The following is a 24,275-nucleotide window of genomic DNA, read 5'->3' as shown; positions in this document are numbered from 1 at the left end:
AATGTTTTTTAGATCTGAAGGAGAGGCAGCAACAGCTGATTTCCCAGACTGAAATGTACCAAAAAGACATGGAGTGATTCTGAAACAGAAGCTGCTGGCACTTCCTTTGAAGGCATCAGGCTGCAAGGGAAAATTGTTTCAAGCATCATGAAACTTTTGCCCAGAGAGAAGAAAGCAGGCTGCAGAACAGAGGAACAGGTCCTTTACCCCATCTCGCTGGTCTTTGTGCTTCACTCGGGAGGCATCGTCCGTCTCCATGCTGTCCTTGTCATCTGCAGCATCGCCCGAGGTCAGGCTGTGCCGAGTCTGGTCGAACAGGGCAATGACCTCATCCTGGAGTGTCTCACACACACTCAGCACCAGCTGGGAGTACTGGGGGATGTCACTCACTGTGACACACACAACAGACACCAGTTAACACACAGTCCTTGTACTGGGGTTTCCAGTTAAACTGACAGCATCACTGAGCCACAGTTCTTGGAGTTAAGTGTTTATTCTGCTCTCATTTCAAAACCTACGAAACAGAATGTGATGAACTGTGACTAAGTTAGATGACTGAGTCTAGGAGGATATTATAAGGGATGAAATGGTCATCTGGATAACAAAACCATGTAGTTTTACCCAGAAGTCATATGAACTCATGTCAAAGCACAAATCAAGCACTACCATGGATGTATTATTCCATAACTGCTCCTTACAGCAATTCCAACCAATTGCTCCAGATTTCTGGTATTGGCCCATGCAGTCTGTGCTCTGTGAGTCCATATAAATATTACATTCTTATCAAAACCATTACAATAAATTACACCACTTTTACCAGCATGACTACAAACTCAAATTCAATAGCAAAGAAAAACAATTAAAAACAACCCAACCTTCCACTTTCTATCTATTTTCCAAAACATGTGGGCTTGCAGGGCCCAAGCAGTGGGACAAGGAATACACAGACAAGCTGAGACTTCTCATCACAGTGCTTTTGTATGTGCTGTACAGGGAAATACTGCTCAGATTCCACTCAGGGTCTTCAAGTGCTACTGCAATGTCAGAAACATGTCATTTTGTAACAAAATGTACAAACCCTTTCTAGTGTTTGGGTCTTTTGTTATTTCTAACTAGAAATTCAATCTCTCTGTGAGAGAGCCTGACCAGGGTGTCCCTCCCACACCCACTGAGGTATTTCCAGAATCACATGGGAACCAAACTGATCAAACACAGAGGTTACTGTCAGGGAAAGACAACAGAAGGGAAGACACGGACACGATGTGAATGATAAACCTCATCTCTTTCCAAAACTAGCTAAAGCAAGGAAGAAAAAAGGAGAAAAGTCCCACAGGTTGGTGACTCCCTTCAGCACCCTGCACTACCACCAGCACCACACACATGTTCCTCTTGGACACACACTGGGTGCAGGGTGTGCTCAGCCCTGCAGCACCTGCACATGCACCACCTCACCTTTCATTTCCTTCATTTGCAGGACAGTGATAAGAGCTGAGAACACTTTGGCTTTGGTTTTCTCCATCATCTGCTGATCTGCCTGTAGCACTCCCTCCAGAATCTGCGTCAAGGAGTTTATGATTTTATCCACAGAACTCAACTGGCTGACAACAAAAAGGGAGAGCTCTTCAGATTAGACAAGATCCCTCAATAAATATACTGGCTTGACTGAGCTGTGTGGATCATAAGTTACATGATCCACACAAATAAAAGCAGTTCTTCCAAAGTAAAGTTTAAGTCACCACCTGGATCTCACTAAAGACATTCCACAGAATGAGAGAATGCATTTTCCCTTCACTGTGAGAATGAGAGTGAGAATGCAGGACTAACCATCACAAAAGCTCTTTTGATACTTTTCACCAGCATGCAGAAAGCCAAACCATGAACTGTATTTGCTACTAGAGATTCCACAGAATTTCAACAACTACCTAGAAACATTTTACTTCCCAAAAGAAAATTCTATGAGAAGGCTTAAGTTTCCTCCCCAAATCACTACGGGCATCTCTCTAGAGCAAAAGATTTAAATATAACCTCCCAAGTTTTTACTTTCAGCAGTGACCAAAAATTAACCAAACAAAATACCCACCTCTTCCACTGTTTGAGCAGGATCAGAAGAAGGGTACACAGCATAGAGCCCAGCTGCAGGCAGGCCACTGACATGGGAACCTGGAGCTGAGGAGAAATACTGCAAGAGTTACAGCTGCAACATGTAAGAACACTTCAGAAATGCTCAGCCCAGAAATGCTCAGCCCAAGCACTGCCACCAAATGACCAAGTTTGTTCTTCAGCAGCACTGAGGGGGCCAGAGCCAGGACCCTCACAGGTCCACTCAGTGATGACAAGAATGATACATGCAAAATAAAGATTTACAAGCAGCTCAGCAGTTCAGGAAGAGACACTTTGTTTCAGCCCAATTTCACGGGTCTAAAAAGCTCTATGACAGCAAGCAACTGCAGAAATAGAACCCCTCATAATACAAGGAAGAGGAACAATTAGAAAATGAAAGAGCTGATAGGAAGCAGCACCTACCAAAACCTTGGTGCCATTTAGCACGTCCAGAAACAACTGCTCATGAACTGCAGCATCAGTCAGGTGCATGATATCCGCCTAGATCCACAAAGAGAAAAATCAACCAAGCACAATAAAAGATGCATCTTCTTAGCAGCCTAATATCAGTTCACTGTTTTAATCTGTTACTTTTAGAATTCCCCAAATTTTGCAGCTGATGAGTTTTACAGAAATCACTGAAGTTCTTCATTAACCATGGGCAAGAAGTCAGCAATTATTAATTCCCTAATGGTGCATCCCTGCCTCACTTGACTCAGAAAAAGCTCTTCAGCATTACCTAATTACTGAGAATTGCTCTAAAAATTATTTACTACCTCCCTCCTCTGCTCAGACAGACCATGTGCTCATTTTGATCAAACAGCAGAACACCACCCTCTCTCTAACCTCCTGTGCCATGCTCATGCCAACGTGTGTTGAAATCACATATACTACAAAACTGAAAGGAAAACCAGTGAATTCTTAGCTGTTGACACTGAATTATTCAAAATGTTAGTATCAGATTGTCATGTCAGGCAAGAGGCAGCCCTTACATGGCTTGTGGAGATGATGAGCAGCATCCTCCAGGCCGAGATGAGCATCTGATACTCTGTCACAGAGGCACAGCTGGTGCCCTCGGTCTCTGCCACGTGTTGTGCCAGTGACTTCACGTACTCTGACCAGTAGGCAAAGCGCTTTTTGGTGGAGAAGTTCTTCAGTGTGTCTTTCAGGGACTGATCCAGGGAGCCCCTGACCAAATCAAGAGGAGAAGTTTATCTTCATTTATTCTTGGGTCAGAAAATACACTTCTTCTGAGATTCAGGGACACAGCTTGCAAGTGAAGGGTTTTCCACATATTAGACCTGTGCAGGGAATCCCACTTTTTGCATCAAATGTGAAGGAAAAACATGATCTCTGAAGAAAATCTATGATTTTTTTTTTAAGCAGAGATTTTAGTTAATCCTAACTTTTCAACATATTCAATGTCAGTTATGTTCAGGAAAACTAATCAAGTGGGAGAAAACTACTAAATGTGATTCAGCAATCAATACAGAAGGCTTAGTTAGCTTAGCTGACAATTAGTTTTAACAAATACTGTATATTCTCATTCTAGGATACAAGGAAAATACCAATACATTCTCACCTAAAGGCTGCAAAAAGACTAATATTTTTCTGCAACTCGTGATTGCAAGAATCTGAAGTGCAAGTTTGCAATGTGTTCATAAATCACTCCCACATTGTCACAGGATTACATGTGCTTTGTCCCTCAAAGCCCACATGGTCTGCCAAGAGTTAACACACAGAGTTTAGATAATTAAAAAGTACAGGGATGAGGGAGAAACTCCCAAAGACTCACTTGACAACATAGTAGATCTCCAAACAGATAATTTTCATGATTAAGGCACAGGTATCCAAGACACTGAGCTATAAAGACAAAAAAAAAGCAAAATCTGAGTTCTGAAGAGTAAGTGGAATTCTGATTTGTACCTATCACTTGGGATGACTAATACTCCAGTTGTGCAGGAGACTTGTTTCTCCCACAACAGCAATAGTTATGTCATTTGACCATGGACTGGTGACAGCAAGGACAGAATGCTGTGTTCAGAGCAGAGTTAAAACTCTGAGAGCACTGTGCCTTCAGCATGAAGGTAAAAACTCCCACAGAAAGGAAGAATAACGAGAACCTGATCGATTCCTCTGTGATACCAGTCAGCCTGAGCTATGGATACACTTCAGACAGCACAACTTCCACCCAGTGAGTGTCACCACGGTTGTCAGGAAACATCTATTTTTGTTTGATATGTGAATTAAGAGCAGAGAATTCCAAAAGACAGTTCATGGCTGTACAGTCTCTGCAAAGCCAGAAAAAACATTCACTTCATGTCCTGTGTTTAACCCACTTGATCATAGAAAGCTGCAAGCAGAGGGAACAGCCACACATGTCACTTAGAAACCATTTCTGAGAAGTGCATAACTCCATTTTGTTTGGATGTAACTCACCTCTGATGATTCGGAAGGCGGAGGAAGGGTCCCAAAGAGGGGATTAGTTAAATTTTCCCAAAACTTTGGCCTAAAAGATACATACAGAAGTACCATCAGTTACCTCCCCCATGCCTAGCAGCATTTTGACAATTCCAAACTTCATAGAAAATATGCTTTGGTAAATACAAATTTATACAGCTTTGTATGAAAGAAACAGAAAGATATTTGCTCCTGAACATGCACAGAGGGGCTTCTCATCTTCCGAGCTCAAAACCCACACACTGTGTGGGCTTTGAGGCAGGGCACGCAAAGTCTAAGATGTAAATGTCCCTGAAAAGTGTGATGAACCAAACTTTTGGAGAAAGGGAGGGAAAATGCCTTGTAGAAAAGCCCCAACTCACTTTGTCCTCAGCACGAGCATGGCGCTGTCGCGCCGGTCCTGCCACAGCGCGTGCAGGAAGGCGATGGCAGCTCTGTGTAGGAGGGGAGGGCACCAGTACCTCTCCTGCTGCTTGGAGTCAATCAGCTCCAAGACCACTTGGAGGCAACTCCACTCCCCCAAGCTGAACTCCTAAAGCAAAAGGAAACAGGAGGTTACGTCACCACAGGACCACTGTGTAGGCACCCGTCAGAGCACAAAGTGCTTAATTCCACTTACACAGAGAAACAAATCTGAGTATATGATGCTGTCATGTATTTTATATATGACCACAAGGAACGCAGTCATAGCACAGGAGACACAAAAAAAATTTATTGGGAAATAGAATGTAAGCTAAACTGAGACTTAGTATGGCCAAGTGCCTTCAAAAGGTCCCAGAAGACCTTGAACTGCAAGGCACCAGAGTGGGTATTCTGGAAAATTATATTGCCCATTGTACCCCAATCTTCAGCTTTCTCACAGCCAGAGCATCACAGATGAGTGTTTTAAGGTTACTTAAAGAACACCCCCACAGAGAGTCAAGAGTGGGTCACAGGCATCCTTGGTCTGACTCAGCACATGTTCTTATGCTAACTCAGTATCTGCCTTGAAATACTGGGGGAAGTTTCTCTTTGGTTATAAGGAAAAGCAAAACTGGGATAGCACCACATCCATTAATTGCAAGCACAAGCTGCATTTATTAAGCACACAGTAAGAACTACCAGATTTTAGAGACCGGTGCTGTAATCCTACTGTGAAAAGACCTTGGGCAAGTATCTGCCGTTGTACCTTTGACCCATCGCTGCCATCCTTCACTTCCAAGTTCAGAAACAGCTCGATGAGCCCGGGCTGTGTCTCCACAGCCACCGTGAGGAACTCCAGGATCATGACCTTGATGCGCATGTCCTCGATCCTGCTCTGCAGGTGGGTCAGGAAGGCGTCGCGGATGGCGGCGGCATCGCTGCCCAGGCAGGCGTACACGGACATGGGAGCGACCTGCACACGGACACAGCACCCCAGGGAAAAATAACCACCCTGTACAGAATGCTTGTCTATATAAGAGGTGATTTGCACTGTCATGAACCTCCAAAATATTTAATATTCGATCTGTGAGGGGGTGCTCAGAAGTAAGTTGCCATTAAGCGGGAAGATCTGGATCACTACCAAGTGATCTAAATTTTCATCTTTGGCAATTCTGGTCTATCCCTCACCTATTTCTCCCAGGTTATCAAAAAACTAGAAAGAGCAAAACAGCTTTGGAATTGTATTTCTTGAAATAAATAAACCCAGAGCTGGATTTATATTCTTTAAGAAAACTACAAATACTCAGAAGTTTAGTAGCCAAAGAGAGGAAGTCTAAAAGGCTTAGTAAAGCTAGAGTCTGCTTTTTAGTAAGTCTAAAATTTGAAAAGTCCTAATAAAAACTTAAATAGGATGCTCTTCTCAGCAAGATGTTAAAATTCCAGGTAGAAAGGCATAGGAATTTTATCTAAGACTCTGACTTAAGATAAAGTTGCTCAAAAATTGGGAAGAGATCAATCGGATCTGCAAAGTATTTGCACCTAACATCCTACTCATGGGAAACTTCTGAGTGACTTCTGAAACAGTAGATTAGGTTAAAAAACTAAAGTGCCCTTTAGGTGATTTTTGATGTGCTCTACCTTACAGCTGTCAGGCCACCCTGCTTCAACTGACTTGATTAAGCTCCCTGATAAAAAAAAAGGCCTGAAGAAATTATCTGGAAAGAATTTCAGTGGTGGAATCAGCCACAAGGGGAGAAGCAAAGGAGCACTGGTGTGTCTCATCTCACCGTAGCCAATCGTTTGAGCAACTGGATGGCCAGGCGTGGAAGTGCAGGGTCGTGTTTGTGGTAGATGTATTTGGCCAAGACAGCAATGAGATTGTTTCCATGAGCACCTGGAGAGAACACAATTGAAATCAAAAAGAAGAAACACCAACAAGATATAATTATTTACCAAATAATGATTTTCGCAGCAGAAAGTGGGAACGAGGTTGTTCTCCCAAAAGAACAAGGCCTGGGTCCAGCCAGAGGCACTAATGGCAGCTGATTTAGTATACTCTGTAATTACACTAATCTCATTACAAAGCATCAAACAATAAGCCATGTTTGATTAATCCTTTAGAAGCTGTCCCAGCGGGGCAGAATGCCTCAGGGGAGGGAGAAGAGTCCTCCTCCCATCACTAGCAAGCATTTTTTGGAAACCTTAACTACTGTTTGTAATGAGACACACACTGACATTTGCAAAGAACCCAAAAGCACAGCTCCCCAGGCTGCCCCAGGGAGGAACAATACACACCATGCTGAGTGAGTGCCTGCTCCAGTGGAGACACCACACTGGACGGGGGTTTGAGCCGGATGACGTTGTTGGTGACAGAGAACGCCAGCTTAACTGTCTGGATCAGCAGCTGCCCCTGGCCTTGGGACTCATCACTGTGAAACCAAAGGAAACCAAAGTCACTGTGTTGACAATCGACATTTATTATTTGCACAACATTCAAAGAGGAAACTCAGTACTCCATGGGGGGTTATGTTTTCACTCAAGAGTGTCATGTCAGCACACGGAAGACGCCAAAACAGCCACACCCCACTCACCTGCTGGACTGGGAGGCCATCACCATGTCAATGGTGTCCACTCCAATGCCCATGATGTTGATGACAGCTTGCCCTGCCTCCGTGTTGGCCAGGCTGAAGATGCACAAGGACTGCAGGCTGGGAGCATTGCTGGGACACACAAACACAGGACAGAGTCATGAGGAGCTACATAGGACTTAAAAAACTACCACAAAGTAACCTCTTCATTTCTACACCCCCACTGTCCTTTCCTTTATTCGCCCTTCTACTTTCATGACAGCGGCTACACCAAATAGGAAAAGTGGATGGCAGTCAGTCCCAGGAAATCTAGGTGCTTTTTTCTCCTCTTCATCAGGTGTTCTAGAAACCTCTGTGGTTTTGTCTGTCCCTAATCTTTTTCTACCCTTCCTGTATTCAGTAATGCAGCAAAGAGCTGAAACTAGCACTACACAGCTATGCCAGCTCCCTCCTAGTTGTTTGCATTTCAAAACTGACACAGAATAATAGTGAATTCTGCACTGTTACCAGGTTAGTGCAGATTTGAGACTCATCACTTGTCTTACCTGCTGCGAGGATCCATTTCAGGGCACAAATTCAGTATAGCATGGATTAGCTGCAGAATTAGGCACCCTAAAACAGAGATAAAATGGGTCAGTCAGGTTTTGAGAACTTCTGCCTAGTTCCTACTATTTTCAAACAAATCACAGCATCTACCAATACCAGAAGAAGTACAATACAAATCCGAAATGGCTGCTAGAAAAGGTATGATAAAAAAGAAGAAAAATTCACATATTCTGTTGAGAAGGCAGGTGATCCTTTTTATTCCCTTCTCCTCCCTCTCCCTCCCTCAAGATCCTTACCGATTTTCTCTCTCACTCCATGAGAGTTGTATCTCCATTTGTGGTAATTTGGTAACATCTCCTTCAGGACAAACACGATGCAGGGCACAAGGCCTTGCCTCCGGGTGCTACCAAGTTGTCCCTAGGAGAAACAGAAATGTTATTTAACCAGGAGGGGGACAAAGGACAAGGAAACTGTTGCAGGAAGATATGCCTTATGTCACTTCCCAATCACACCAGCTCACAGCTGGTGTCACATCAGAGCATTCCAGCAGCACTCACCCGGACAAGGGTTGTCACGAGGTTCAGGAAGGAGATGGTGACACTGTACTCGCCCTGGGGCTGTTCTATGCTCATCAAGAGGTTCCCATAGCCCCCAGCATTCATTCCCTCTGCACTGTGGAAGGAGCAAGAGGGTTGATCACATGAATAGCAGGATTCTGACATGAGTGAGAGATGCCAGGTGCAGAGACTGCACACTGGGAAAAAGTTCTTATGACATGTCAGGCAAAAAAAGTGGGGAGGGATCATGAGTACCTAATCATGTGATTCATACTGGACAGTGGATTGGCAACAAATGGTAAGAACCCTGTGTGGTGAAGGTCAGTCCAAACCTGCATGAGAAAAGGTACAGATATTCCCTCTCATTCACCTATAAATGTCTACCAGTTCTCACACCCAGCAAAAACAGGTCCTTCCCTCACCTTGGCTGGCATCCGAGCAGCCAGGACTGTCAAACAATTGACACAAGAGGCAATAACATCCACAGGGGGAGAGATTACAGTTGTTAGCCTACAAAAGAGAAACACATGCATGAAATGCACTGCCACCTGTGGTCTAGCCTATTTACTGGGTTTTTTAATCAAAAAAGCTTCTCTCTCACTGAAGAACACATATATAACATCTAAGCAGGTAAATACAGACAGCAGAGCCTGCACTTTCAGTCTAGACTTCCCACCTCCCCCTCACACCTGAGTCAGATCAATTTACTGCCAGAGGCAAGGCTGGCAAGACAGCAGGCTGTCACAGAGAACAATAATTATACAGCAGAACATTAATTCCCTGGCAATTAACTCTAGGAGGAGCTAATAAGTACAACTGTTTTAACACCCAGGAGTTACTGCTCTAACATTATGTTTTATCCCCCTTCCATGTAAATGTAGGTACCAATAAAAACTGCCTTTAAATGGGTAAAACTGTACAACATTCAGGAAAGAGGTGGAAGGGGGGCATTCTGCTGCAAACGGTGTGTGGGCAGAACAGTCTTGAGAGCTGAGCACCAGTCTTGGGGAGTTCAAGCACTGACACTTCTTGCAAAGCTCTTGGCAAAAATCAGTAATTAGCCATTCTTCCAGCTCACTGTACCTGCTCAGGTACCTCTGCTGGCGGTGACTCACCTCTGCAGGAGCATGTAGATCCGTGATGTGATGGGAAGAAGGCAATCTGCTATTGATGCATCAGTGCTGATCACTTTATGAACCAGATCAATTATGGGCTTGACCCTCTGGCAATGCTGAATCACATCTGGGTAAAGAAAACCAACACTAGAATGCAAAATTGTACTTAAGCAGTATTCAACTCTGGAACAATGAACATTATTCTCACCACAAGCCTCCATGATTATTCCCCATACCAAAAAACATTTATTTTATCTATCTCAACTTTCACCTCATCTAAAACATATCTTGTCTCACTACATGGTCTTACCATGCAGTGAATTTTATTTTGCAGTGAATTTTACAGAATAATCATCATCGTCAGGCCTCTGGTAAAATATTCCAGGCTCTTTCAAAAGTATTCAGTCCTACTACTAACCTCTAATCGATATCAATTAATAATGATTTATTCTTTTATACTCCCAGTTCATCTCACCTGCTGTTGATACAACATGGAGCAGCATCTCAATCTCACAGGTGAACAGTGTCCAGCTGCTGTAGGAATACTCCCACCGTACCAAATAAGCCCGATCATCCAGCATCACCTGGCCCACTGTTCCCTGAGGTATCCGTAGATTTGTTTGACCTAGTCCTAAAGATCGAAAAAGCACATGAAAAAGTCACAAATTAGTTATAAGCCACGTAAAGAACTGAATTCCCCAAAGCATTTCAATAAGTAAAAAGTGCAGTTTCCTTACCAAGAGGATAGAGCAGCTTTGGGGCCTGTCTTCGCCACAGTGTTCCGTCTTCATGAGAGATCACATCCGGAGGTTTATGCTTGTACAGTTCAATATAGAAGGACATTTTATCCAGGAAACTGTATACCTGCACCAGAGAGAGCTTCAACAATACAGCCAAAGAGCCAGAGCTTCTTAAAAATTAATCAACCAGGTCATCTCCAGGAATCAGCAAGTTTTGTTTTTATGTACAATATTCTTCTAATACATCGACCCTACCAAAACACTATTACACAGCCCACATGTCCAGACAAGTCTCATCTAATGAATCAAGTACTTCTTATCAGTAAAGCACCATTCAAAAACTAGTCAGCATCTTCATCTTGAGCCACTAGACTTGGAAAGATTTCTAAAAGCCAGATAACAGAGTCCTGCAACAGCACAGGGCTAATGTCTGTTACCTAAGACTGCAACTGAGATAAGCACATGTAACGGAAAGAATCACAGAGCATTTCATCCCTGTCTTGAAACAAATCACCTCCCAAACACCAAGAGATCCTGTACCTTTTTTGCAGTAGATTTATCAGATACAAGGGCTTGGAGCAGCTGAAGGAGGGGAGTGAGAAGATGGGGGAACATCCCACACACACTGTCCAGGATAATACCCAGACCTGCAGTAGGTTCCTGGTGGTGGAAACAGAAAATAAATATCTTATTACTAAAAAGAAAAGCTAAAAGGGTCTCAGTACAGCACAAAGCTACAGTTCCTTTTTAAGCTGTGCATTTAACATTAATCATGCACAAAAGTATCACTCCAGTCCTTGCACAGACTAAAGCATGAGGCAGTTCTGCAAGTATAAGGCAAGAAGACTGTAAGGCATTACATGTCATCCTAATTCTGTGACAACAAAAAATAAGCAGGATGCTTTTGCCAGCAGTTAGTTCAATCCTTGCAGCCCCAGCCCTGCTATCAACTATCACCTATATTAAAACTCGCTCCAGTATCCTTTTCAAGAGTAAAGCCAAGGCTGTACCTAAAAGGCAGGAAAGGGCAAAAGTAAATCAAAGATAGATGCAAAAGAACTTAAGTTCCTCGGGCCCTCCTAGAAACCAACTAACTAAACACTACCAGTCTGTTCCTTTCCTATAAGAGAATCTTTTATCAAGTCTTTGTTATAAACAAGGTAGGTCAAACAATTTGCCAACACACTCACCGTCTTCCAGAAGAGCTGAGGAATGCTGGAAGCTGCCAGAACTTCACATGCAGCATCAATTATATCCTACAAAGGAAGAGAGGATGGAAAAAAAATCAAAGCTACTTTACACAGGGGGTTTTCATCCCAACCAAGTTCTGCAACATTTTTGGAATTTAAGTTTTCATGTTCACCCACCAAGATGTAACTAGTTCCTAGAGTCAAAACAGAAACACACACCCAACATACCCAACCCCAGACCCCACAGCCAGCCTGAAGCCATGCTACTCATCTGAGTTTGCAATTTAACAAATAATTAGCATCAGTTATGACAGGTTATTTTAAATTATTTTACAGATGCAAGGGGCCTTGGGTGCTTACCTGCTGATTGCCCAATGTATGTAATTCCAGTGACGTCAGGACAAAGGAAAGAAGTCCATAAATACACATGCAAGCTGTGCTGGCTGTACACTGCAAGGGAAGAATACACAGAGCCATCAAGGGAAAGGCTGTGAATTACAAACACACTGCAGCTCTACTCAACATGCTTTACACACTGAGTTACTGCCTTTCTCATACATCCTTACTGCACAGGGAGCAGTCATTACTTAATCTCCACATTAACATGAAATAGTTGACTGAAATGAGAAATCTTATCACTACCATTATCACCAGAAATGCCTTCCAGACATCAAAATTAAAAAAAGCACTTTTTTAAATTTTGTGTTGATAGATTATTTATTTATTTTTATTAAGTATTCATATTTTTTTATTAAGTGTTCATAGAAATCTAAATTATTTGCTGTCACTGGTTTCTACCTACAAAGTTGTTTACTCTCACACACAGTGTTGTCTAATGAAACCATATACAGAGAGTAGTGCAGAGTTAAATCATCCAGTACTGAAGATCCATAATGGCAAATACACCTACATAGGTAAATCAGCAAATGTGATTAACTGCAATCTATTCTGCTACAACTTACAAAGTTTTTTTTTACTCTTTGGGCATAAAAATCAGTTTCATTCCAACTTGATTCCTGATCCTCACTGAAAGAAGGCAAGATGACAGACCACACTTTACTGCACACTGCTTAAAACCAGACTTAGCTTGCAAGAACACTGGTTCAAAATCATCTGCTTCCTATCACAGCTTTACACCAGGAGCAGTTAAATCAGGAGCTCACATACAGGATTATAAGAAACTCACGTTCTTGCCCCCACTGCTGAGGGATCGCAGCAGCTTTGTCAGGTACTGGAACACATTGAGCTGGATGGCAGTGCTGCCCATCCTCCTGATCACGTTTGTGGCCTCCTCTGGGTTTATGGTGTGACGGAGCAGAGCCCAGGCCAAGAGCACCGGAGCATGATGGGAGACATCCCCCAACTGCAGCAGCTGATTGTCCATCTCCTGCACAGAGACAAGACAAAAGCAAAATAACTGACATCTTCTGAAAGCAGTTCACATTCAACAAGCTGGCTGTGTCTCTCACATCATGTGGATAGCAGTTCCTACACTCATTCAACAAACCCAAGGATCAGAAAAGCACAGACACAGCAGTGCTTGGGTAATCACAATAAATTCTGTTCTCTTAGGCCTGACAAGGGGTTGGTTACTGTGCCAGTGCTTTACCTGGTGGATGTGCTCACTGTTGGCCATCTTGTGCTCCTCTGTCCTGTCATCCAACGCACGCTCATGCAGGGAGTCGATTTCCATGCCTTCCACCAGAATAAGAGCACTGAAGTACCTACAAGCATGAGAAGAATGAAAACAAGTAGGTCAGAAACTTTATTTGAGAATTCAGGTGGGGTTTTTCAAACTGTAAGTGGTCCTTTAGTTCAGCTCTTCTTTGAAGCAATAAGAAATTACAGGGAGTTAAGAGCACATAATCCAAATTTTGTCCTGAAATGCTGGCATAGGACAAATGCAATCTTCAGAATCACCATTTCTGGGTTGAACAGAGAAGAAGAGGTCATGAAATTTGAAGATAGCTTTTCCACCTTTGTAACTCAGCCACCTGGCAGGATTCTCATTGCCCCTCAAGTCATGTCCCACACAGCACAAGGAAGGCAACACTGCCATTTGTTGGCAGACCCACAACAGCTGAACTGAGGTGACCCAGGTAAAAATACAAGTCAGAGAAAGCACCAACCTCCACACAGGGAGCATCCAGACCAGCACAGGACTGTGAACATACAATTTCACTTTACCACTAGACCATCCAAGGAGGAGTGGCACTGTATCTCCACTGCCAATCTTACCAAAGGCAAAATTATATACTAGATTAAAGTTAGTCTGTGAATACCTCTCTACTTTGGAGTCACACCTTCATTTTGCTGTAAACCTTCAGTATGACCAGAAAAAACTTTTTTGCCTTTGTATCCTTAGTTTGAAATAGTGGTCATTTTAAGAGGCAGCAGCAAGAATTATAAATGCTTTTTTCCTGAGGAGAAAAATTGTTTTGCTCTGTCCCCGCTTCACAAACACACACAACACTTACCCAATACGATCCACCAGGTGATCCATGCTCTCATCCACCAAATGCCTGTTGGTTTGTCTCGTGCCAAACCCCTGCTCTTTGAACATCTTTGCAAAGGCCAGCAGCTCATCAGGTGCCATTTCAAAGTATGCATAGTAGAGGAAGATGACTTCCAGCAGCATGGACTGTTCACGGAGGCATTGCACAAACCAGCGGGACACCTGACGCTCTGTCTGCACAAAGGAAAGTTCCACCATCACAGGGCAGCAAAAGCAATCAGAGAAGTTCAACAGTCCGTGTAGCCAGCACTTGTGTCAATGGCAAGGAAAGCCACTATAAATACAAAGAGATCATAAGCAACTACACATAAATGGCTCTGTTAGCCCAGGGCTATCTGTGATTTATGACAAGGAACAATATGTTTCATGCAACCCTCTGTTTCTGAGCAGAAGCGTGTTTTGTTAGAGAGAAAATAAATTTTATGTTTCTTGGACCAGAAGAAACATCCTGTTTGACTGCTCCTTCACATATGTATTTTCCAATGCACTACATATAAGGAAAGACTTTAAAGGTCAGATAAATACGAGTAAGAAACAAAATACCATGAGATTTCCATGTGTTTCCCACGTAGGAGCTTCTGCTTTGTACAGCGCTTCAAACTGCTTCCGGTAATTCGGGACTAGTTCCTTGTCCAACTTTTCCACACACTGGAAGTACTGTGCCTTGAAGGAACAAACAAATAAATGAACTTCTCACGTGCCCACTCATGTGCTTTTTACAATCACAAATGAGGAATTACTACATATTTAGCCTGTTTCAGTGGCATCATGTCCAGGATTCCTGTACTCACTGTGTAGGGGTGTCTCTCATCCTGGAAGTAGGTGAGCAGGTGGAGGACGCAGCGCAGGATGCAGATCCTCTCCTCGTAGTAGTAGTCAGCGAGCTGTGAGTGTACAGTGCCACCAGTATCAATTTGATATCGTGCCCAACTCCCCTGCACTTCCCTCTCCCATCACAGGAATGCAGGGTGCTCACACATTATTACAGATGCAGTTTCAACTGAGCAGTTTTTAAGTTATTGGGAAAAAAACAACACTTAATTAACTTTACGGAACGCAATAAATCATGGCCACAAGGACAGGTCTATAATTACACTGTTAAGTGAGAAAACTTGGAAAAGAAAAGAAAAAAGACACCCCTACAAATCTCTGTCAAAAATTATCATCATCCTTCCTTTCAGAGTTGTCACTTCAGACAGTAACATACAAAAATACAAGCTTTGGAAAACAAGGGAGTGTACATCAATCCTGCTAAATTCCCTCACATAGTCTAAAATTTCATTCCTCTAGCATTAACACTGTTCAAATCTACATGCACATCTATCAATTTTAAAAGCACCTTTTAAAATTTGTTCATGACATGAAGGAATGCTTCAATTATTTTAAGATTTTCCATAGAAATAAAGTGAGTTCTCTGCCAACAGATCTTTTCCACAGAAAAAACAAATGGAAATGACTAACCTTCAGCATTAGAGCCTGACTCTGCCTTTCATCCTGAAGAACTGTCTGTAAACAAAACACAACAAAATAAAGATTTGTAGACAGATCTACTGACAAAACACACATGCACAAAAAAGACTGAAACGAAAAAAAGGCAATTTTTCTTTCCATTTCTTTTGGAAAGAGATTCTGAAAGCACAAAGACAAAACACTAATTTTTAACTACATATTTATTTTTCATCTCCACTCTCATTCACAAATCTGTAGCTTTCTTGTATTCCTGTGATAGAGAGAGGAGCTGAGTTCCTGCAGAGATTCAAGCAGGAAGAGATAAGCCTGGATATCTGCTCTCACATTTCCTTAAAGCAGCACTGGAGCATTGTAGGTTCAGAGAATAAAATCTACAAAGCCATTTCCAAATCAGAACTCAGACTCACGTGTGCCCATGTGCAACAACAAACTATTGGTATTATAGAAAGATGTGGAGTAAACAGAACATTAATGGGAGCTATGGACCTTCAGGGAGTCCCTTGTTCCTCTGTAATCCTCTTGAAGATACGACTGTAACAGCTGCACACTCTGCTCTTCATCCAGACCCTAAACAAAAGAAAGAGAAATGCTCTGAAATTAATAAAAGGCAATTGAATTCAATAAAGAGTAAGATCCTCTCCAAATACTCAGGCAGTTCTTATCTTCAAAATAAATGATTTCCAAAATATGACAAAGGAACACTTTTGCACCAGGCAGATGCTTTAATCAGCACTTCTGTTTAAAACCAAACACACAAGCTTTGATGTCATTGAGCTGCAGGAGTTTAAATTCAACTTAAGGAGCATCTGAGTCATTTAAACAAAGGTACCACCAGTCACTGAACTCTAAACCTGTGGCTTAAAGAAACAGAACTTTGCAGGTAAATTGAGAGGGTTGTCAAACAAGGCAACTGATTCAAAGGACATGAGTTTTTAGTCGAGCAGTTGTCCTGGAAAACCCAAGACAGACAATAGCAGGTGCTGCTGCTGAAAAGCAGAGCCCTGTGCAGCAGGACCAGGAAAACCACAGCACCTCAAGGTCACTTCTCACTCTGGAAAAGTTTGACCTACAGCTTCAACATGTAATTCTAACATCCTTTAGATTACATTGAATTGAAAGGACCTTAAATTTGCCTCTACTCAACATCAAGAAGATTACTTATATATAAGAATCCCAGTAACAATTCATTCCAGGGATAAAAAATAACCAGATGGTAGCTTCACTCACCAAAAACTTGCTGACCCTCAGACCCAACTCTTTTAGTGGAGCAGCTACATCTTTATCAGCTTTAACTTTTTCTGCTGAAGTCGTACTAAAGAGAAAAGAAATTTTAGTTACTAAAAATGCAGCAATCCCAAGGACTGAACTAAACAGGTGTAATTTCAAAGTCCTCGGTTTTATCAGTTTAAATTGAACACTTGCTTTTTCCTCAATGGCCTTTCAATATTTTGTACAACAATATTCAGCAACCTTCCCACCAGATAGATCTCAACATTGTTCACAATTTTATCACCGTAATAATGCACATTATACTCATTCCACCTCTTTCAATGAGGGAATCTGGATGTCTTTCTGGGATGACTGAGTGTCAAGAGGAGTCACTTCTCCACAGGCTGCATGAGTGCTGCAGCTCACAAAGGCAGGGGTTAACAGCCACCTGACAGCAGTGACAGCAGAAAATGCTGTTACTTCTTTCTGGTCTTTATTTCACATCCAAAAATGTTATGTGGATTAAGTACTTTCTCTTGCTCCTCTCCTGAAGTCTTGTCACGCAAGAGAGCAAAAATCTATTTTTATGTAATCAGAGATAAATATTCAACATGATCCTCTATTTACTGGGAAACCTCACATTAGAGGTTCATTTCTAAAATCAGGCAGTGACTGTACCTTGGTGGTTTATAGTATGACAGTCCTTCTAACAGCCTCTGCCAGTGCTTGTTCAACTCTGCAGCAATCTGGGCCTAAAAAAGAAACAAATACCACTGAACAGACTCCTCAAAGTGCACTACCAAGTACCAGATTTGTTAAATTTATAGAAAGCAAGGAAATTCCACCACCACAGAGACAGGAACAACAAAAGACAGGTGTCTGTGACTAAGACTGATTCCAGGAAAGTGAGGCAGAGACCTGCCTTGCTAATCCCAGGAAGGGCAAGGAAATAGGAGGCAATGGACTGGGTTCAGAAACATTTGGATTTCCAACCTCTGGGCAAATTCTTGGAAGCACAGGTTCCATCCCTTAAAATAAGGCAGCAGGCTGCACCACTCATCAACACCCCAGGCCAGCCAGTCTAGGAAGCAGCACTTGTGCCCACTCCAGAAAAGGAACCACCTTTTCCATACACCCTTCCAGGCAGTTCATGCAGCAGCTGTAAACAAGCAGTGGAAGAATGAAAAAGTAACAGAGACAGAGGAACAAAAAACACACTGAGGAAGAGGGGAAAACAGCAAAACAGTGAATATTTTCACTAATATTCAACAAGATGTACAAATGATGTATTTGGCCATGGAGCTGTTTCAGTGATGGCCAAAGCTGCTCAGCAGGACATGGACTTACTGGTTCTCTTAAAGCTGATCTTCCCAGCAGAATTGTCCATAATTCTCTGCTGCTCCTGCAAACAATGGGAAAAGGTGCAAAGTGTTTTAATTATGACCATTATTTCAGGCTTCCATTTAGTTCATGCCTTTTCAAAGCTGCAATTAACTCAGAGCAGATCACCTCGTAATACAAGAAACATTATTTAAGGAACATCAGCTTTTAGCTGAGGAGTTTCAGACGTCCTGGAAGAACCGAGGAAAGACCCAAAGAAGGTGACAACTGACACTGTGCACTCATATCAAAGCTTCCCATTTATATCAGGTTACGACTTCAATTTGATTTTGCTACTTGGACGTTTGAAGGTCATTAAGAAGAAACTTAATGAAAGTATAGAGCAATATTTTATTCAGTTACATTCAATGCTCTCCTCCAAATAAACTCTTCCATCACAGCTTCATTCTCCACTCTAAGCAGAGCATAAACCTGGGTGAAGTGAAAAACTGCAAGATCTTTACACAGCCTCCACAACATTCACCCTCACCTTCTTCTTTCTTCCTGAGAACTCTGTAGAAAAGCCAACTTGCACTATAAGGAATTACAGATCACATCCTGACCCTGGCACATACATCCAGAAAAGTAAGTCTCCCTAAAACAGCCCAGAGAAAAGGTGTTTGCCAAAAAGAGTATTTCATTTAGGCAAATTATTTGTTAGCAATGTATTACAAATGAGGAGGTAAACACCGCAACTTCTCACACAGACTGTCTGGAAAGCAAGAGCACTCATTGCCTTATTTTTAGAATAACATCATCAAACTACCTCCCTGTGGCAGTGAAAGGCATCTGCGACTTCTGACACGTGGTGCCACTTGATGAATGGCAACAGCTATTACTTCCAGGACACTTATCAACATAATTTCTCCCTGCTCATTCCTCCATAGTTGGGTCCATTTTCCTGCCAGGAGCCTCTCCTGACATGGTCAGCACCAGCTCTGGGTTCAGACTCTCCAGGCTGGAGCACCCAAAAGCCCAGAATTTCACCAACATCTGAAGAGCAACGTCAAGGAAGCAATTCAACGAGCCCCAGGTTCAGTTATCATGTTAGGTTGGTGCCTTTGGTTGTCCTGAGCACGTTTTTTGTCGTTCACTGTAAGAACCGAGCCCCAGCCCAGCAGAGCCAACCCTTCCATTTTTCACTCCCTCGTCTGTGAATAAACAGACCGTGGTTTGTTGCCCGTTCATTAATTAGAAGCTAAAGGAGGAAAGCTCTGTGTGCAACCACAACTAACACTGGTGTTCTTGTCCCCTTTAGGGCTTAGAGGCATTCATTTAAAAAAAATTAGGCACCAGGGAAACTCCAGAGCATAAAAACGTTACAAGAAATGACAAAAATAAACGACGAGAGTTCTGAGGACAAACGAAGGCACCGATGTGAGGTGATCACTGAAACTGTGATTCATTGACACGCTTCCCACGTGTCTACTTTGACTTTACGCTTGCAAGAGGTGCGGGAGGCGCAGCCCGGCCATGCCGCGATCCCCCGCTCGGGGCAGCAGCTGCGGGGCCTGGGGGCACCTCGGCGGCGGCAGCGGGGATGGAACCCCCCGGCCCCGCCAAAGCAACGGCTCCCAGCTCGTCCTGCGCGGCCGCTCCCCTCGCACACAATAAAATAAAGGCAAAACCCCCGACATTCGCTCCCGCTCCGACCGTCGGGGCCGGGGGGTCCCTGAGGGTCCCTCAGCGAGGAGGGGGGAGAAGGGGGTGGGGTCTCGCCGCGCGCGCGGGGCGGGGGGGCGGGGCCAGCCCGGCGCGCGCCCCGCCGCGGTTAAACCCTCCCGACGCCGCCGCCCCGCCGACCCCTCTCCCCTCCCGGCCCCGCGGAGCGCGGCCCGCCCGCAGCGAGAACCGGGGCCGCCCCTGTGCTCCCTCCTGCCCGAGCGGCCGCAGCCCCGCACCTCGCGCTCAGCCCGCCCGCCGCCATCTTCGCTCCGCGCTCACGTGACCGTTCGCCCCGCCCCCTCCTCCCGCGCCGACGTCACGTGGTGCGGGCGGGCCACGCCCCCTCCCTGCCGGTGGGTCATGTGACAGCGGCGGCGCCAAGATGGCGGCGTCCTGCGAGGTGGGTGTGCGCTCCGCTGCCGGGAGGCGGCCGGGGGATGGTCAGGTCTCCGCGGGGGGAACGGGGATCGCTCGGGAGCGCCTTCCACACCTTCCGCGGGCGGCTGCGGCCGCTGTCCCCTGCCGCAGGTTCCCAGGAATGAAGGCTGGGTTATGGGTGAGGCGGCTGAGGGGACACAGAGTAGAGAGGGGGCAGGCAGGGGCTGCAGCGAGGCGAGGGATACTGCGCGTTTGGCAGCACATCAGTGGGAAGCTTTCCTGCCCAGGGCAGCCGGGAGGCGGATAGCGAAATGGGCAGAGAACGCTTGGTGTGGCTCGGATCGGGGCGTGACGGGTCCCGTTCCGTGATGAGAGAGCGGCAGCGCTGAGGAGCTTCACGCTACCTGAAAGCTGCGGAGGAGGGAATTGCTGCAGGCACAAGAAAATGAAATAATTCAGCAATGAAACACATCGCGTTGCAGGTTCAGGGGCCAGAGCTTTCAGAGCTGTTGCGTTAGAGCAGAGACCTCACAGAGGGTGAAATTCTTGTCTCCCAGCCAGTCTGGGGGACGCTGTCATGTGCCGTTATCGATACAAGAGCTGGGCTGCAACTTCAGCGTTGCCAGACTGAGGAGGACTCCTCTCACTCTTTGGCAGGTTGATTTACTCTGCCTCTTCTCAAATAAGCCTTAAGCTTCCCCCTCCCCAGTGTGCAGAAACAGCAGAGTGGGACCCCAAAATCATCATTACTTTATAGGTACATATTGCCTAGACTTGGGGTTTTTTTAATGTATGATTAATTCTTCTCTTGTTTTAACATAACAAGATGGCAAAAACTCACCCTGGGCCTGATCAAGCTATGTAGCAACAGTACATGGAATGAAGTTTGGCAATCAAGTATTTCAGGCTGTATGAACAAGGATGCCAGAAAGCAACCTATTAATAATTAAGAGTTCTCAGTGCAAAGTCATAAATAACTAAACCTTGCAGACACACAGCGTGAGGGAGTTTGATGGTACAAACTGGAACAGTTCCTCAGTGATATTGGTACTGAGATCTCTGTCAGCTTCATGGTCTGGTGACACCATTCAACACTGAGTGAAAACCCAAAAGAGAACTTTAAATAAATTTCTTGGGGAGCTGGTGTAGATGTTGGCAATGAGACTTGGGGAGCAAAATTTAATGAGAGTTTGCTGCTAATCAGCTTAAGGCTGGGCCAGAAGGGATGAGGCAATGCAGTGTCTTAGTTGGGATACACACAACTGTATCAGCCATAACATTGCCAACAGAAATACAGAAACTGAGACCTTCAAAAGTCCTAAAAGAGGTGCCAGAATAATGGCAGAGTGTGGGATTCTGCTGCAGAAAACAAGAATTAAGGTACTGACAGGGGAAGAGGATGTGCAAAAGCTTTAGCCTTTCCTAGGAGCTGCTCTAAAAGAGAAGCTGCTGTAGCTGTTTGCTCTTTCTTTTCTTTTTAACAGGAATTGCAGTAGCATGGAAGGGAATTCTTCCTAATGGACAACTGAGCACATCAGGACTCCTGAGAGAGACTCTGAAAGCTGGAATCATGCTGAACAAGCCGGTGCTGGTGGAGTCCCTGGTGGTGTTTGCCATCGTGCTCTCGGTGCACGGGGTGGTGTGGGACCGGTTCTCCTGGTGCGCCCTGGCCTTGGCCCTCCAGGCCTTCTACGTCCAGTTCAAGTGGGACCGGCTGCTCCAAGGAGGGGGAGCCGTGTTCCAGTTCCGGGGGGCGGCCAACAGCGGCCTCCTGCCCGCCAGCATGGTCATCCCCCTGCTGGGGATCGTCATGAAGGAGCGCTGCCGGGCCGCCGGCATCGTGTACTTTGAGCGCTTCGGGGTCGTCGTGGCCTCCACGGGGATGCTGCTCGCGCTCTTCCTGTCGGTGCTGGCGGTTGGCATCACCAAACCCGTGCCAACCAACACCTGCATCCTGACTGGCATGGCCGGCAGCGTCATCATCTACACCATGAAACACTCCCTGGCTGTCTCAGAAGTCATAGAGGTCCTGGAAGTGCTGCTCATCTTTGTCTACCTCAGTATGATCCTGCTGTACTTGCTGCCTCGGTGTTTCACTCCCGGGGAAGCGCTGCTGGTTCTTGGAGGTGTGAGTTTTGTCCTCAATCAGCTCATTAAACGCTCACTGAATGTGGTCGAGGGCAAAGGGGATCCCATTGACTTCTTCCTTCTGGTGGCAGTTGTTGGAGTTGTTCTCCTTGGTCTTTTTTTCACTGTGCTTTTCATTTTCATGGATTCAGGCACGTGGATCTCCTCCATGTTCTTCCACATGATGACAGCAGTGTTGGGCTTAGGGGTCATCATGCCTTGGCTGTACAGACTCATCCAGAGGAACCCTCTGCTCTGGCTGCTGCAGTTTCTGTTTCAGACAGAGACAAGACTTTACCTTCTTGTGTACTGGACCCTCTTGGCTGCCTCAGCCTGTGGGGTGGTTTTCTACCAGAACGCAAAGAGATCGTCCGAATCCAAAAAACACCAGGCCTCCACTATCACCAGGAAATATTTCCACTTCATTGTTGTAGCCACTTATGTCCCTGGACTCATTTATGACCGTCAGCTCCTCTATGTTGCTGCAGTGCTGTGTCTGGCAGTGTTTATCTTCTTGGAATACGTCCGGTACTTCAGGATCAAACCCTTCGGCCAAACCCTCAGGCATTTGCTGTCCCTCTTCTTGGACGAAAGGGACAGTGGCCCTCTAATCTTGACTCATATTTATCTCCTCCTGGGCATGTCCCTCCCAGTGTGGTTGTTCCCCAGATCTTGTGCTCCCAAAGGCACCTTGTCTGGGGCAGGAGCACTGGTGCCCTACTCCGGAGTGTTGGCAGTGGGGGTAGGAGACACTATTGCCTCTGTTTTTGGCAGTACAATGGGGGAGATCAAATGGCCAGGAACAAAGAAGACCTTTGAAGGGACAATGACAGCTATTTTTGCTCAGATCATTGCTGTGGCCCTGATTCTGATCTTTGACAGCAGTGTGAATCTGAACTCCAGCTACGCCTGGATTCTGGCTTCTGTGAGTTTGGTTTCTCTGTTGGAAGCTTATACCACCCAAATTGATAACCTGCTGCTGCCTCTCTACCTCCAGATCATGTTCATGGCATAGAAGCACTTCCAGGAACAGAGGTTTCTCCCTTCCTAGAGAAAAGTGGTACTAGAAAATGCACTGTAATGGAAGCTCAAAGCTGACCTAAACACTACTTTTAGTACAGCAGAGAAAATTGTTAAAATCAGAAATGAGACTTATTTAAAATAAAGGTTTTGATTTGGTCTTGTTTTCCACCCTGTTGAAAACAGCCTGAGTTAAGTTCTCACAGCAACAAATATGACTGATAAAAACAGCCTTTGTTTAATAATCCAACTATCCAAGTTTCTTCTGGGGGCCCAGAGGCAAAGGAAGCAGAGGGAGAAGAGGTAAGTCAATTAAAGGAGAAAAAATAAATAAGCAGATCTCTCAGATGTTGCCACCTCTGTATTGTACCTTGTTTTCTGTACTGAGTCCTGCATCTTGTATTAGTGAACGTGTGAACCCTCATTTCTGCATGAGCACCATGTAAAGCATGTTTGATAACAAGGGTGGGCACTCAGAGCAGGTACAAGAGTCCAGATGTGTCCAGTCCATCAGCAAGAGCCACAAACACAACTCCAAACTCAGGAGCTGCCACGTCCATGGTGGGTGGGGAAGGTTTGGGAATGCCAGACACTACTCATTCCAAGTCCTACTAATAACAACAGTACATTTTTAGTCCTGAAGTTTTATTCAATGAGAAGAATGTTTTGCCTTTCCCAAGATTTTAATCTCTAAATCCACTTGGAATGAATATGGGGGGGAAATTAAGCAAAGTCACAGCCAAAACTAATTACACATTAATTCTGAAAGCAGAAAATATGTTCAAGTCAATAAAATTTTCTACTACTCCTGCA

General features: G+C 44.6%; 2 protein-coding genes across 4 annotated transcripts in view; one reads left to right on the top strand and one right to left on the bottom strand.

Annotated features, from left to right (window-relative positions):
* NUP188 (nucleoporin 188) overlaps positions 1-20,287 on the bottom strand; it is a 26,343-nt gene extending 6,056 nt beyond the window's left edge. Inside the window, exons 1-35 of one of the 3 annotated variants that reach the window (XM_027687526.1) lie at positions 20,174-20,217; positions 18,240-18,294; positions 17,886-18,051; positions 17,571-17,644; positions 16,911-16,995; positions 16,170-16,250; positions 15,675-15,719; positions 15,005-15,097; positions 14,757-14,876; positions 14,176-14,387; positions 13,308-13,422; positions 12,885-13,085; positions 12,059-12,148; positions 11,699-11,764; positions 11,049-11,168; positions 10,506-10,632; positions 10,244-10,399; positions 9,769-9,895; positions 9,076-9,163; positions 8,909-8,985; positions 8,654-8,768; positions 8,393-8,513; positions 8,096-8,162; positions 7,554-7,682; positions 7,258-7,391; positions 6,750-6,856; positions 5,729-5,935; positions 4,923-5,092; positions 4,540-4,609; positions 3,896-3,963; positions 3,093-3,288; positions 2,524-2,601; positions 2,081-2,166; positions 1,453-1,598; positions 208-389 (exon numbers count right to left, since the gene is read on the bottom strand). In XM_027687526.1, coding sequence (XP_027543327.1) covers positions 208-389; positions 1,453-1,598; positions 2,081-2,166; positions 2,524-2,601; positions 3,093-3,288; positions 3,896-3,963; positions 4,540-4,609; positions 4,923-5,092; positions 5,729-5,935; positions 6,750-6,856; positions 7,258-7,391; positions 7,554-7,682; positions 8,096-8,162; positions 8,393-8,513; positions 8,654-8,768; positions 8,909-8,985; positions 9,076-9,163; positions 9,769-9,895; positions 10,244-10,399; positions 10,506-10,632; positions 11,049-11,168; positions 11,699-11,764; positions 12,059-12,148; positions 12,885-13,085; positions 13,308-13,422; positions 14,176-14,387; positions 14,757-14,876; positions 15,005-15,097; positions 15,675-15,719; positions 16,170-16,250; positions 16,911-16,995; positions 17,571-17,644; positions 17,886-17,918 — 3,786 coding nt within the window. In that variant the 5' untranslated portion in view covers positions 17,919-18,051; positions 18,240-18,294; positions 20,174-20,217. Of the gene's footprint in view, positions 1-207; positions 390-1,452; positions 1,599-2,080; positions 2,167-2,523; positions 2,602-3,092; positions 3,289-3,895; positions 3,964-4,539; positions 4,610-4,922; positions 5,093-5,728; positions 5,936-6,749; positions 6,857-7,257; positions 7,392-7,553; positions 7,683-8,095; positions 8,163-8,392; positions 8,514-8,653; positions 8,769-8,908; positions 8,986-9,075; positions 9,164-9,768; positions 9,896-10,243; positions 10,400-10,505; positions 10,633-11,048; positions 11,169-11,698; positions 11,765-12,058; positions 12,149-12,884; positions 13,086-13,307; positions 13,423-14,175; positions 14,388-14,756; positions 14,877-15,004; positions 15,098-15,674; positions 15,720-16,169; positions 16,251-16,910; positions 16,996-17,570; positions 17,645-17,885; positions 18,052-18,239; positions 18,295-19,038; positions 19,880-20,173 lie in introns of those variants that run through there. The other 2 variants (XM_027687523.1, XM_027687525.1) reach the window with 2 other exon arrangements.
* On the top strand, positions 20,227-24,275 carry DOLK (dolichol kinase). The gene is made up of 2 exons (XM_027687530.1): positions 20,227-20,337; positions 21,800-24,275. The coding sequence occupies exon 2, from the start codon at positions 21,886-21,888 to the stop codon at positions 23,455-23,457; it is 1,572 nt and encodes a 523-aa protein (XP_027543331.1). The 5' UTR covers positions 20,227-20,337; positions 21,800-21,885; the 3' UTR covers positions 23,458-24,275.

Source organism: Neopelma chrysocephalum, unplaced genomic scaffold (assembly GCF_003984885.1).
Source record: "Neopelma chrysocephalum unplaced genomic scaffold, ASM398488v2 Primary Assembly neopelma1_74, whole genome shotgun sequence".
NCBI classification, from domain to species: Eukaryota; Metazoa; Chordata; class Aves; order Passeriformes; family Pipridae; genus Neopelma; species Neopelma chrysocephalum.
The sequence above is the reverse complement of the archived record's forward strand: the minus strand, read 5'-3'. Positions and strand labels throughout refer to the sequence as shown.

Coding starts and splice junctions, on each gene's coding strand:
- DOLK (XM_027687530.1), top strand. CDS start 21,886: ATGCTGAACAAGCCGGTGCTGGTGGAGTCCCTGGTGGTGTTTGCCATC.